The 13,219-nt window shown below is 50.4% G+C and overlaps 1 protein-coding gene across 2 annotated transcripts in view; it reads right to left on the bottom strand.

Moving 5' to 3' along the window:
- Positions 1-10,415, bottom strand: part of Tal1 (TAL bHLH transcription factor 1, erythroid differentiation factor) — a 14,329-nt gene extending 3,914 nt beyond the window's left edge. Inside the window, exons 1-4 of one of the 2 annotated variants that reach the window (XM_029475727.1) lie at positions 9,924-10,415; positions 7,808-7,943; positions 3,900-4,346; positions 2,726-2,820 (exon numbers count right to left, since the gene is read on the bottom strand). In XM_029475727.1, coding sequence (XP_029331587.1) covers positions 2,726-2,820; positions 3,900-4,345 — 541 coding nt within the window. In that variant the 5' untranslated portion in view covers position 4,346; positions 7,808-7,943; positions 9,924-10,415. Of the gene's footprint in view, positions 1-2,725; positions 2,821-3,899; positions 4,347-7,807; positions 7,944-9,581; positions 9,710-9,923 lie in introns of those variants that run through there. The other variant, XM_021161039.2, reaches the window with a different exon arrangement.
- Between the last annotated feature and the right edge of the window lie 2,804 nt (positions 10,416-13,219).

The raw sequence follows: 13,219 nt of genomic DNA, 5'->3' as shown, positions 1-13,219 counted from the left end.
CAATAGCTGACTGTGAGCATCCACTTATGTGTTTGCTAGGTCCCGGTTGTTTTGTTTTTTCAAGACAGGGTTTCTCTGTGTAGCCCTGGCTATCCTGGAACTCACTCTGTAGACCAGGCTGGCCTCAAACACAGAGATCTGCCTGCCTCTGCCTCCCAAATGCTGGGATTAAAGATGTGCGTGGCTCAGGCAGGGTGTTTACCCTTATGGAGTTTACATTTTAATGGAGATGGGAGATGATGCACAAGGAACAAGCAAGTGAAAAACACAACCCAAAGGCAGGCTGGTGAGTACATGATGTAACAAAACTACCATGCTTAGCTAAGGTAGCTGACAAAGACTTTTCTCAGCAGCAGCATTTATTTAAAAACCAGCACTTCAGGTTGAAGCAAAACCATCCAGACACAGGAAGGGAAGAAGCCTGAGTGGAGTGGTGGGCATAAGAGGAGAGGATATCTCATAGGTTCCTATAGTAAGTAGGGTGGAAATTCAGTTCCAGGGATGACAGAAGCAGTATATGTTTCTTAAGTGGGAGAAAGGAGAGGAGGGTAGAAAGCAGAAGAGAAAGGAAAGACCTCTAGGTCCCCCAACCCCAGGAAAAAAAATAGATAGACAACCATAAACAGCCATGCCTCAGAAAAGGATTCTAAGGACTGCCTTAGAAATAATCACTGTCACGCTGATACCGAGACTGCCAGGCAGTGGGCGACACCAATACACTGTGTGCAGCACCTAATGTGTGCTGAGCTCTGATGCTTGGTTCCGACCCAGGAGTCTCAGAGGCAGGGGAAACACAAGCACTTCCACCAGTGTTCTCCAGCCCTGGGCTGAGGTCAACGCTTCCCTACCACCACAAAGCCACTGGCCTCATGACAACCTTCAGGAAGTTCAATGTACAGAAGAAATAGCCTAGTCTGAGGATCCCGCTTACCCTCTTCTAGTAATGTCTGGGTCTAGGGGTCAGATTGGAAACATGGGAAGGGGTAAATGGAGGGAGAAGGAACAGGCAGGCCAAGAGGCCATCTCAGTCCACACTGGTCAGTTTATGGCTCAATCTGGGACTTATGTGACCGAGTAGACATGTGATTCCTGATGGTCCCTTCTTCTCATTTGCATGTGCCTATATCCACACTCCATGTTTCATTCCTTGCTCTCCCTGCAGTTTGCTGAAGTTTTGAAAGGGTAAGATCCAGGCTGGGGAAAACGTCACAAACCTACTGGGCAGACCTACACTGGGCTGCTGCACAGAAAGCACGTTGGTGTCCCCAGACCTCTAAAGAGGGGGGTCATTCAACAGTGACATCGAAGGACCAGTCTTGCATCATGGCTAATGCTTGTGAGCTAATGAGAGCTCCTAAGTGGACAGGGCACATTAGAATCATTGTCACAATAAGAGACAGACAGACAGACTCTAGAGGGAAGGGAGGAAATCAAAACTTATTCCAAAGCCTAAGACCTATAATTATGGTCTAGGACTTAGCTCTGCAGCTTTGAGCAGTCTGTTTAACCTCTCTGATTCAATTTCTCCATCTGTGAAATAGAAGCAAAATTAACCTGGTGGGTTTGTGTTGAGAATTACGTAAAGACCAAGGATACAAAAAAAAAAAAAAGTCATCTGATACATGCAATAAGCGTCCAGCAAATGGCAGCAATGATAGCCCTCGCCACTTTATTTCACACCCTTGGGGTGACTAATGGCTGTTAGCAGTATGTTGGTACTGAGAGTCAAGCTGTGGATGAGTCCCAGAACTCCTGTGTGGACAAGATCTCGGTGTTGCCTGGACACAACTTTACTGTTCCCTGTCAGCTTTCTGACAGGCAGAGAAAGAGGAGTGAGAAGCATCTACTGCAGAACCGACCAGGAGCTGGAGAAGCCGCTCTCATCCAGAAGCACCCACCAGCCTTCCTCTTGGTTCTTTGTCTGTACTCTGGGTTGTTGTGGTTCCTGGTGTCTCTTCTGTATTGTCAGAACCAGCCCCTTCCTCTCTAGAATCTTCTTTAGAAGCCCAAGTTCCACACATACACCCTCGAAAGGCTCCCAGCCTTGGTCCCAGCTCTCTACACGCCTCAACACACTTCCTACTGGGGCCCCAGACAGACAACAGCACTTAGAATCCCCAGGTTTGGCCAGAGTCTCTCAGCCTGCAGAAACCACCCTCCTGCCCAGACACCAACAAGTTAAATTTGGGAGTAGGTAGGGCTCTAAATTTCCACTCATCCAAGCCAAAGAATATTCAATGAATGCTGAGTCCCCCTAGGTGTGTGTGTGTGTGTGTGTGTGTGTGTGTGTATTTTCCCCCTGTGGCACTATAAGCCGCTCTTGGTCTCAGACCAGACTGGAAGAGGGATGGAGGGGTCTCATAATAGAGAGACCTGGCAAAAAAAAAAATTAATGGGCACGAGTATAGTCAGAAATTCCAAAGTGGATTCAAGATGCAGTTGAGGGACTTTCTGTGGGTCAGTCATTGGCACTGGGGACATGAAATATTTCTACCCTTCCTGGATACTTGACAAAGTGCAGGGAGCAAGCCTAGAGTGAGAACTACACGTGGCTGACTCTACAGGTGTGGCTTAAGTGCCAGTCCTAATTCACCTCCAGGGTGAAGACTTCTGGCAGTTTGGAGTTCCAAGCCGGCATTTTCAACTCTGTGAGATCACCTCACTGCCTCTGTGCTCTCCACTACAGATGGTTCTAACTAGGGACAAGGGACAGGTGCAGACTTACCATCAGAAATCTCCATCTCATATGGGGAGGGCCTCCTCTTCACCCGGTTGTTGTTGGTGAACATGGGGAAGGCATCCGGTTCCCCGAAGAACCCACTATGGAAAGAGAAGGTAGATCACAATGAGGTTAAAGACAAAAAGACTCCTTAGATGGATTCTCCCTATGTGTCTGCAGTCCCCTTCTGCTAAGGCACCCCCTGCTCCTGCACACTTAAAATGCAGACTGAATTGAGTATGCATGCATTCACAGAAGCGAAGAGGGTGAATATATGGAACAATACATAAATGGGAGGGGCAGGGCGGCGTATTCCTGTGCTGAAGTACACACACACACACACACACACACACACACACACACAATCTCCTTCAATCCTGGTAGACCTTTGCTCAGAGACAAGTACCTACACAGGCCAACACGTGATGGATGGAAGTGCTAGTAGAGAACTCCCACACCACAAAGGGTCTCACATTGTCCCCTCAGACCTCACCGACCATCACTCTCTGATCACAGATCGACACCACCCCCCACCTCCCACTCACCAACCATTGACAGCGCTCCCTACTGCTCTACCATCCTGTGTTGTCCTACAATTCTTTCCTACTGCCTGTCCTACACTCTGCTGGCCTATCAGCTTCCCTCACCACAGGGCCCAGCAAGGATTCTCACACCAATGGTAAGGGACAGAAGGATTAGGAGCGAATGACAGTGTAGCTCACTGCATCCTAGCAGAGGCTGAGAAGAGCTGCCCTCAGCAACGGCCTTAGATCTTTCTCTCCAGCCTGTCCACCCACCGGGGCAGCTTCCTAAAGAGTTCACCCTTTGTGGCGAACCTCACCTCTGCTGCAGAGGGGCATTCAGACACTGGCCCAGAACTCATATTAAAGAATCCAGCCTAATCAACAGTAGTCAGCAACCTCTGCGGCTTTTTACACTCACCCACAGGCCCGCACCCTCAAAAGTGCAGGCGACCACCCCCGGTTTCTACACAACTGTCGCCCCCTGACCACCGGTCCTTCCTGACAGTCTGTCTCACAGGGGACCCTTTCCCACTAGCGGGAGGGTTGCGGGAGAGACTCTGGTCTCTAGGCTCTTTCCTCTTGGAATCTTAAGCCACCACCCCCTCCTCTCGACCCTCGCCTGCACCCAGAACGCCGCAGGGGACCGGGATGCTCACCTGCCTAGTGAGGCGAGCGGCTGGCTAAGGCTATAGAGCAGCGCTCGGCCGGGGCCGGCAGGGGCTGCCAGCGCGGGCGGGCTCAGCTGCACCATGCGGCCGTCTCCAGGCAGCTCTGCAGGAGTCGAGGCGGGCGCGGGCGCCGGGGCGGGTCCGGGAGGTCTGCACAGCTCGGTGGTGGGCACCCGAAGGCGAGCTTCGGCTGCTACTGCGTCGCGGCCCTTTAAGTCCCTCGCGGCACCGCCCCCACTGGCAGGGCCGCCCCCCGCGCCGCTGCGCGCGCCTAGCTCGATGACGGGGGGCTCAGCCGGGGCTGCGCGGCTCGTCTCCTTGGCGACGCCGTTGAGCAGGACTAGGTGCGGGGGGGCCATGCGGGCCTCGGCCGCGTCCTGTCCCTCTAGTTGCGGGTCACTGCGTGCCGCCTCGCTCGGCGGCCGCTCCGTCATCCTGTAACAGGGTAAGGGGCAGAGAGGAGATCACGCACTGAAACCTGAAAAGCGGACAGGACAAACTCAGCACCACGTGGACGCACACCCCAACCCTGCTGGCGTGAAGGGCCCGCGGGCCTGGAGCTGGAGCAATGTGGGGGTGTCTCTAGATTGGAAGAAAAGGGTGGGACAAGCCCGGAAGGCACAGTGTCCAAGGGTAGGAATAGAGCTAGAGAAAGATGGCAGAAACCTTGGGAGAAAAGGAATACAGGCAGAGAGACAAAAATCGACGGGAAAAAGGAGGAAGGAAATGCACAGAGAAGAGAAAGATCACCCAGTCCCTCCTTCTTAGGCCACAGGGGAAGGGGAGGGAACAAATCCCCCGAGCAAGCGTGTCCTTCCCGCCCCCCTTTTGGTTTTGGCGGGGAATCTGTCCAGTGCTATAGGAACCTTCTCCCGATCTACTGCTACACACATGCGCTGCAAATATACACCCAGAAACACTATGGTGGTGAAGTGGGGTGTGGAAGCTGCAAGAACTCTGCTCTGTTCAACCACAGATGACAGAAATATTCCCGGCCAAGAGGAAAGCTGCCTACACTAAGCAAACACACCGTTGTATTCTGCAAGTAGCTACCCTATCATGAGAAAAGGGAGTCAAGGACTGAAGCTAATCCTGGATTCTGGTCCTACTACCCTTCACACTCCACCCCATTCTGCTCAGCTGGACTCTTAAGACTCGGGAAAGTACTCCGGAAGTCACTAGAATCTGGGCTCCCCTCCTGATGAAGAAAATATAAAGAAAGCTCTTCCTTGAATTATTCCAATGAAGTGTCCCATTCCCCACCACCACCACCACCACCACCACCATACACCTTGGTATTCTCTATACACGGATCTCACTGGGTTTTTTAAATAGATTTAATATATATAAAATTATATATGTGTGTGTGTTATTACACACACTGTGGCTGCCTTCAGACACACTAGGAGAGGGCATCAGATCCCATTACAGATGGTTCTGAGCCACCATGTGGTTGTTGGGAATTGAACTCAGGACCTTCTGGAAGAACAGTCAGTGCTCTTAACCAGTGAGCCATCTCTCCAGTCCTGGATCTCACTGTTTTACTGTCTCACATAGACCCTGGAGCCCAGAAAATTCCTAGACTCCAACCATACTCCCCAGATGAGCATATCCACTCTATTTCCCACCAGTTTGAGAGTTCTTGCATCACCTGGCTTCATTCAGATGGCATCTGACCCAGCAACAGGCCAGACACACAAAGTTGGATTGTACTTGTGAGTTGTTTTAATTTTAAAAATAGAAATACAATGAACTCATCAGTTGTGAGGACACATGCTTATAAATGAAGCCTTGAGAAGGGGGTTGAAGAATCCTAAGTTTGAAGTTAGCCTGGGATACACATGATCCTATCTCCTCAATACACACACACACACACACACACACANACACACACATATATATATATATATATATAATTTGTGTGTTTATTATGTGCATATACACATAGTATAGACATGTATATAACCACCTTAATAGGCTTTATAAATCACATTGCTGCTCCCAGGATTAGATAATTGGGTTATTTTGTTGCAATGTAATTTTTATTACATTTACCATTTATTTATTTGTATATAAGGGTACATATGCCACAGTCACAAATGTTGAAGTTAGAGGACAATTTTCATGAAGTAGTGATTTCCTTTCACCTGGGTCTTGGGGGTCAAACTAAAGCTGTCGGGATCCACAGCAACAGCCTTACCCACTGAGTCAATTCACTAGCCCAAAATGGGGTGTTTTAAAACAGAAAATCAATACAAAAATGTGACACTAACCACCGACATGGAGCACACATAGAGGACCTGTTTGGCCACTACGCTGCTCTGGACCAGAGTTATCTGGGAAACTGATTCCCTCCTCTTACGAAAAGGAAATTGGACCTTCTTCATCCTTCTCCAAAACTCAGGTGTACAGCCAGACACAAACTGGGGACCAAGGACTGCAATTCAGGCAACACTGGATGTCCAGGGATTAGCCCAGTCAGGAAACAACAAATCTCCCAACACTTGTTACACACAAGCTGCAAAGCCAATATGGGTCTGTGATGCTTCACTGAGGTTGAATTCACAATTAGAGTGGAGACAAAAGGTCTATATACAGAGACTACCTCAACCACCGGAAATGAACCAGAAGTATAGTAGCCATCCAGACTTCCCTCCCTGCTAGTGAAGTGCATCAGAAATCAACCAGCTTCTGGTGGAATATACAAGCCAGAGATGCTGTCCTCCTACCTTGAGGCACACCATCTGTGTGCTTTCAATGACCAGTTGCTTTAGTCCCAGCTTCTCAATGACCAACATACACTACAGTAACTGAGCCCGAGCTTCCCTCTGACTCCCTGATCAATTCTGCTGCAATGACTGACGCAGGTTCCCAATGGCCAAAGGGGACACATTCTAGATGAGTTGACCCTCCAGATGCTATAAATATTCAAGGCTTCCAGTGGAATTCTCCATGCTCAGCTCCTGGACCTCAGGTAAACCTCCTAAGATCCGGATCACACGCAACCCCACCCCCACCCCTACCCGCACACCAGCCCAGGGGTTAACACTAACAGCTTTTATGCAATTGTTTTTATTAAGGGAGAATGGAAAAGGGAGGGGGCTCAGGCTAGACTGGAGCACTCGACCATCCCAGCTCTTTGTGCTTCCCGAGACCCAGGTTACAGCCTCAACCTCATCTTCACCTTCCAGTTGCCCCAAAGCCAGCAGGTGACAATAGGCCTGAAAAGGGGGACCAGAAAGCTCCTTTCTGGGAGGCACTGCATCTTCTCCAGCAACTCCTAATGCCCCAAATCATGGCTTGGAGATTTTTTAAATCCACTTATTTTTAAAAGAAATAGCGTTGGCCTTAGACTTGGCTGGCCTCCCATCCCTCCACACTCATATGCGCAAGTCACAGTGGAGAAACACAAAGCCTGCACCAAAACCTAATCCGCCAGTGAGCAATGCACTATATCTGCCACCGCAGAAATGCGTTCCAGCACAGCTTCTTAGGCCTTAGGCCTTAGTAGGTGGCCTTGGCCGCTTTTATTCGTGCCTGGAGCTCCTGCGCCATCCGGATATAGCCACAATAAAGTTACCGGTCTTGTGAAATGTGCTCGGAACCGGGACCATGGGAGCGGCCTGGAGGACATAATCCAACCAGCTGGTTTTATCCAAGGCCGGAAAAAGGAAAGAGCCCTGCTGGAGGCCTGAGGCAGCTTAGTGGCAGTCAGATCCCGGGCTCTTAGTCTAGGTTGGTTCTCCCATCCCCACCTCCTACAATCTTCTCAGTTCTGAGTCCTATCCCCCCCCCCCCGGCCCCCGCCCCAGTTCACATCCCAGAATACTGTTGTTTCCACAGACATTACCCCCTTCCTCCACCCACCCCACCCCAGACTCCAGGCCGCAACTAACCTGGGGCATATTTAGAGAGACCTACTCGGCTGGTTAGGACCTCCACTCCTCCGCTGGAGAGGGGTCGAGGTAGGACCCCGAAGCTGTGTTTTCCCGGCTCTCGCTGAGAGACCAGCAGTCTGAGGTCCTGCGCGGTCTGCCGCGCCCAAAGCGAGTTTCCAGGAAAGATGGGGGTGGAGAGAAAGAGGGAGGGCGAGAGAGAAAATGGGGGGTCAATAACTGGGAATTACCTCGTGTGCCCCGCCATCCCAAAGAATAGCAAACGGCTTTCCGCCTCCAATTTGCAGGTGTTTGGAGCCCACCCTCCCCCAAACACATCCCGAATTAAAAAAAGAAAACGAAGAAGAACCCTACACCTGACCAATCAGGAATAACTACTTAGTCCAACAACAACAGCCTCTCCGGCAGGCTGCCCAGAACATGTTCGAACCCTCTAACGGATCTGTCTAATTCAGTATGGCCGAATTTTTTTTCTAAGCATGGACGTCTCTATGCGGGTTGCCCCACAACCTTAGCCCAGGCTAAGGTTGCCACCAGAGCACGAAGATGTAATTCTCTATTTGACGAGGGTGGAGAGAACGGGATGGAAAAACAAAAACAAAAAACCAAGAATCTTCAGGCCCTGGTTGCTGGGTCAGAACCTGGGAGCCCTGGTCCCATTCTCCTCATGACCCATCTTTCAAGTTCCTGCCCAGGACAAGGCAGAACCCGTTTCCAAAGATCCTATTTCCCTGCAGGGATGAAAGGGAGAGAGAGAGCTCTATCTGTTTTAGCTGGGTCCCTTGTTTTCTTTCTAATGGATGCAGAGATATAAAGGAAGGTATTTCACCATTTCCTCCACCACCTTTGCAAAAAGATTTTCGACTTTCGGGGTTTTGACTGGCAGAAGGTAAGAGTTAACTCTTACACCTCTTAAACTGTTTCTCAGCGATAAACAAAGCAAAAGGAAAGACGGGCCAAAGCAGACCGACGCCACTTCCAAGAGAGGTAGCTGGATTTCGTTTGCTTTTATTTTTCGCCTCCTTTTTTTTTTTTAATTGTTTTGCCTGAGATGTCCACTGTCCAATGGCACATCGAAGTCTTGGGTTAATTGCGAAGGCTTCCTTCTCTCCTCTGCGGCTTTGGCGGAAGCTCAGAACTGCCTCCTCCCTGGCTTTCAATTCAGTGCGGGAGGCTTTCTCCTTTCTAATCCAGAGAAGGAGGGGAGGGGAGACGCGGGGTATACACTCGTTCCCGGTGTTACTTGAGGCTAATGTTTGTTTTATGGAGTGAATCTTTATTCTGACTATCTCTTCATTTTCTTTCCCTACCCAAAACCCAGCAAGTTAAAAAAAAAAAAAAAAAAAAAAAAAAAAAAAAAAAAGCAGCTAGGGAGGGGCCTAAGACAGGACAGGACTGCTTTGTTCTCCCTCCAAAGAAGCTAAAGGGTAGAACTGGTGAGCTTTTTGTTCGATTGTTTTAATTAAAAGCGGGTATTAAGGGTGATGGTGATGATGACGAAGGTATTAACAATCGCAGTAAAAGGGGAAAACGCGACCCTTCTTGTCCAGCTAAGGTGGCCCTGAAGCGGTCCTTCCAACGTAAGTGGACTCCAAGGACAGCTAACCTGCTAGGGGGTCTGACTGGACCGAGATGGGAAAGGGACTGAGAAAATGTTCCCCGGGACGATCCCGAGGCACCAGACCCCCCACCCCTGGCACCAGACCTGGAAAATGTGCCCATTGTCTTTCCCGGCCTCTCTCCCAACCACCGCGGACGCACCCGCGAAACTGACCAGAAATAGGCGAAACCCAGGGGCAGCGCGAATCCAGGCCTGGCGCTGCGGGCGGGAAGACGCTGGCCTCAGCGAGCGCGGCTCATCTTCCAGATTAGAAGATTTCCCCCACGCACACACCAGGGGACCCCCGCAACACCAAGGCACAGACAGCCTCTGGACAGAGCTGCCGCCCACTGGGCTCTGTCCGCCCATCCGAGCCAACACTGGCTCCCGAATACATCATAATTTGGAATAAAATGTGAAATCCCACTCCCCGCCCCCATGCTGACGCCCCCACCAGCGCCGCGATCTCTCACTCGCCCTCCCCCCACTCCCGCCCCCAGCGATTTGCAAACGCACCTCTAAAGGACACAGGCACACAGGCATAGGACTCTTGGTGGACAGGACCACACATGGTCCAGGCCCAGAGGAGGGAAGCAGATGAACACGAGCTAGCTCTGTCCCACAAGCCGGTGTAGGCAGACCGGCATACTGTCCAACATGACACAGCGACATCAGTCACACGCAAACGCTCACAGACACACAACCTCACAGGGTGGGGATCACACCCGCCTGGCATAACGAAGCCAGCCTAACACTTTGTCCAAGGCCACACACTGCTACACACCGGACCGACCTTGTGGAGAAAAGAAACGGGCAATTTACATACAACGAATAAAACGCAGAGAGGTCGGAATCTCCACACCCAGACAGCGCAGGGTTTCACACTCCCGCACACGACCTATCGCCAAAAGCCCACGCGGGGAGTAGCCACCACAGCCTGCCGCTCACGCAAGCAACTCTCAACCCGGCCGCCCGCACACACCGCCCAGAAGCAATGGAAGCCGCCAGCGCCTTGCGCTTTTCTGTCTATTGCGCAAGGGGAAAAGGGGAAGGAAGGAAGAGAGTCTCCCCGGCGGGAGGGGCAGCGGAGGGGCGTCGTGGAAAGTGCCCCCCGGGAAGAGACGGGGGAGAGGGAGTCGAGGCTGGAGTGCGCATGGGGAAAGACGGAGGAAACGGACGGGCAATTCCACGGGAGGCGGCTGTCTCCCGGCCCTGGGAAGAAGGCCGGGACGCTCACGGTTTGCGCCTTAGGGGTGTGCGTGGCCATGTTGGGCAGCCCCCGCCCGCGCCTCGCCGCGCGCTCTAATCCCGCTCCCGCCCGCGGCCTCGTTAGCGCCGGCCGTGTGCGCCGCCGAGATAAGGAGCCGCCGCGGGCCCGCCCGCCCCCGATAAGCGCCTCGGCCATTATGGGCCAAATGATTCATTTTAATTTGGCAATTTCTCCGGAGGGAACGGGGACGGGTTGCGGCGCTGGGATGGCCCAGGAATGTGCAGAGGAGAGGGCTGAGCGCGCACGCTGGGACCCAGCGGGTTCCGCCAGTTCCCCACCCCTGGCCCCTCGGGATTCCCGCTCCCTTCAAACAACCCGACTCGGATCTCCGCCTCCCAGATGCTCGTTCAGCGGCTTTGGCCGTTGTCTAGCCTCTTAAGACCACCGTGTCTCCCGACCCATTTCCAACCAACCCTCCCTTCTTCATTCTTTCTCCTGTCTTCTCCAAAACCAGAGTGTCTGTTTCTCCTTTTTCCGTATCTCAACGCCCAGCTCCTCGCTGACCCTCATCAGCTTTGGCCCCTGACCGATCTAAAACTGGAATTGCTCAAAGATAAAAGACTCTATAGGGGCACAGAACAGATGTCAATAGAGAGATGAAAATGTCCCTTAAGCTTGGTTTCAGGATGAAAGCAGAAACACCCCCCCCCCATCCCCAAGCCCCCATGTTCCTTAACACACTCTTTAATCTTGGTACATTGTTTCTCTGCACTTTACAGTTTGGTTTTCCTTAAACATCCCTAAGGACTGGAGTTTGAGGGCTTGCCAATCCTGTGCAAGGCCAAGGACTCAATTCTCAGCCACTGCAAAAATAAAAATAAGCAAGTGTATAAATTAGCAAATTCTAAATTAGCTCTTTTCTTTCTCTTTTTGGTTTTTGTTGCTTTGTTTGAGATGGGGTTTGTCTGTGTAGCCTTGGCTGTCCTGGAACTCTTTCTGTAGACCAGGCTGTCTTCGAACTTAGGGATCCACCTGTCTCTGCCTCTGAAGTGCTGGGATTAAAGGCATGCACCACCACACCCGGTTTCGTGGTGCTTTTACTTTTTATTTTTTAAATACCATACAATTGGATATCATTAGGGCACCTTTGAATAATAGTGTGCTTTTGTGATACTTTTTCCCCTTCATCCAACTTCTCCCCATTGGTGCTCTTATTATTCCTAATTTACAGGTGAGAAAACAGTGGGGGGAGTGGGTGACAAGGCTGTGTCGATAACTCAATATTAAATTTCTAGTGAGGGACAGAAGCCTGATTTGAAAGAACTTTGACATTGAAACCCATAGGTACATTGTAGGAACCCAATAGGCTGAGGCGTATCTGGGTTTTTCTTTCTATGATGGTGGAAACTGGCTGTTGTAATCCTATCACCCAGAAGATAGGGACAAAAATAGCAGAATTCTTGGCCAGTTTGGGCTACGTGAGTGAGACCATGGTGGGCACATGGTGGTGTTTGGGAGGCAGAGGGAGGTGGACACCCATGAATTCAAAGACAGCCTGGTTTACAGTATAGAGAGCCAGATCAGCCACCAGCCATGGATGGGTTCATAGTGAAATCCTGCCTTGAAGCAGAAGAGAAGAAAAGAAGACAAAGATAGTAAGAGCCAGTTAAGGAAGACCAGAGTGAAACTACCTTCTGGTCAGAACAGGACCAATGCACCTATAACTCACAGCTGTGGTTGCCTGCTCAGGATCAAGCCAGTCAAGATTCTAGCCAGGAGGTAGGTGTGTGTGTGTGTGTGTGTGTGTGTGTGTGTGTGTGTGTGTGGTGGTGGGGGGGGGGGGGGTGTTCATGAGCCTTCACCACTAACTGAAGAGCTATTGACAGTTGAACACTTCTTGAGAAGGGGAATCGTTTTTTAAGGGTGTGGTCCCTGATTTTGCCTGTATTAATGTCTATGCACTGTATCCAGAGACTAGAAGAAGGCAGACACATTAGCTCCCCTGGAACAGGAGTTTGTGAGCTACCATAGAGACACTGGAAATCAAACCCAGTCCTCCAGAAGAGCAACCAATGCTCTTAACCACTGAGCCATCTCTCTAGCCTCTCTGTAGATTAAAAAAAAAAAAAAAAAAAAAAAGACATCAGAATAGGAGGAGATGAGACGTATTAGGAGGTGAATATGAAAAAAAAATACATTTTATAAAATACTCAAAGAATAAACGCACACACCTTTAATCCCAGCTCTCATTGAGGCAGGCAAGCAGATCTCTTTGAGTTAGAGGCCAGTCTAATCTACATATGGAGTTTCAGGACAGTCAAGACTACACAGAGAAACCCTTTCTCAAAAAGCCTAAATGAATAATAATAATATTTTAAATGCCAAAGTTTCATATACATGAAAAATAATATAAAAACTGGGTGGTAGGGAGCTAATAAGATATCATAGGCATTTGTCTGGTTGCCATACAGAAATTAAGAATATTAAAGGAAAGTAGAGGGCAAAGAGATGTAACTTGACCAAACTTATAGCTAGAGTAAAGCCAGCACCTAACTGAACTCTGTTGTTCAACTTCCATTCCATAGGCCCCACTAAGCATCCC

The sequence above is a fragment of the Mus caroli genome, chromosome 4 (assembly GCF_900094665.2).
Source record: "Mus caroli chromosome 4, CAROLI_EIJ_v1.1, whole genome shotgun sequence".
In the NCBI taxonomy this organism is placed as follows: Eukaryota; Metazoa; Chordata; class Mammalia; order Rodentia; family Muridae; genus Mus; species Mus caroli.
The sequence above is the reverse complement of the archived record's forward strand: the minus strand, read 5'-3'. Positions and strand labels throughout refer to the sequence as shown.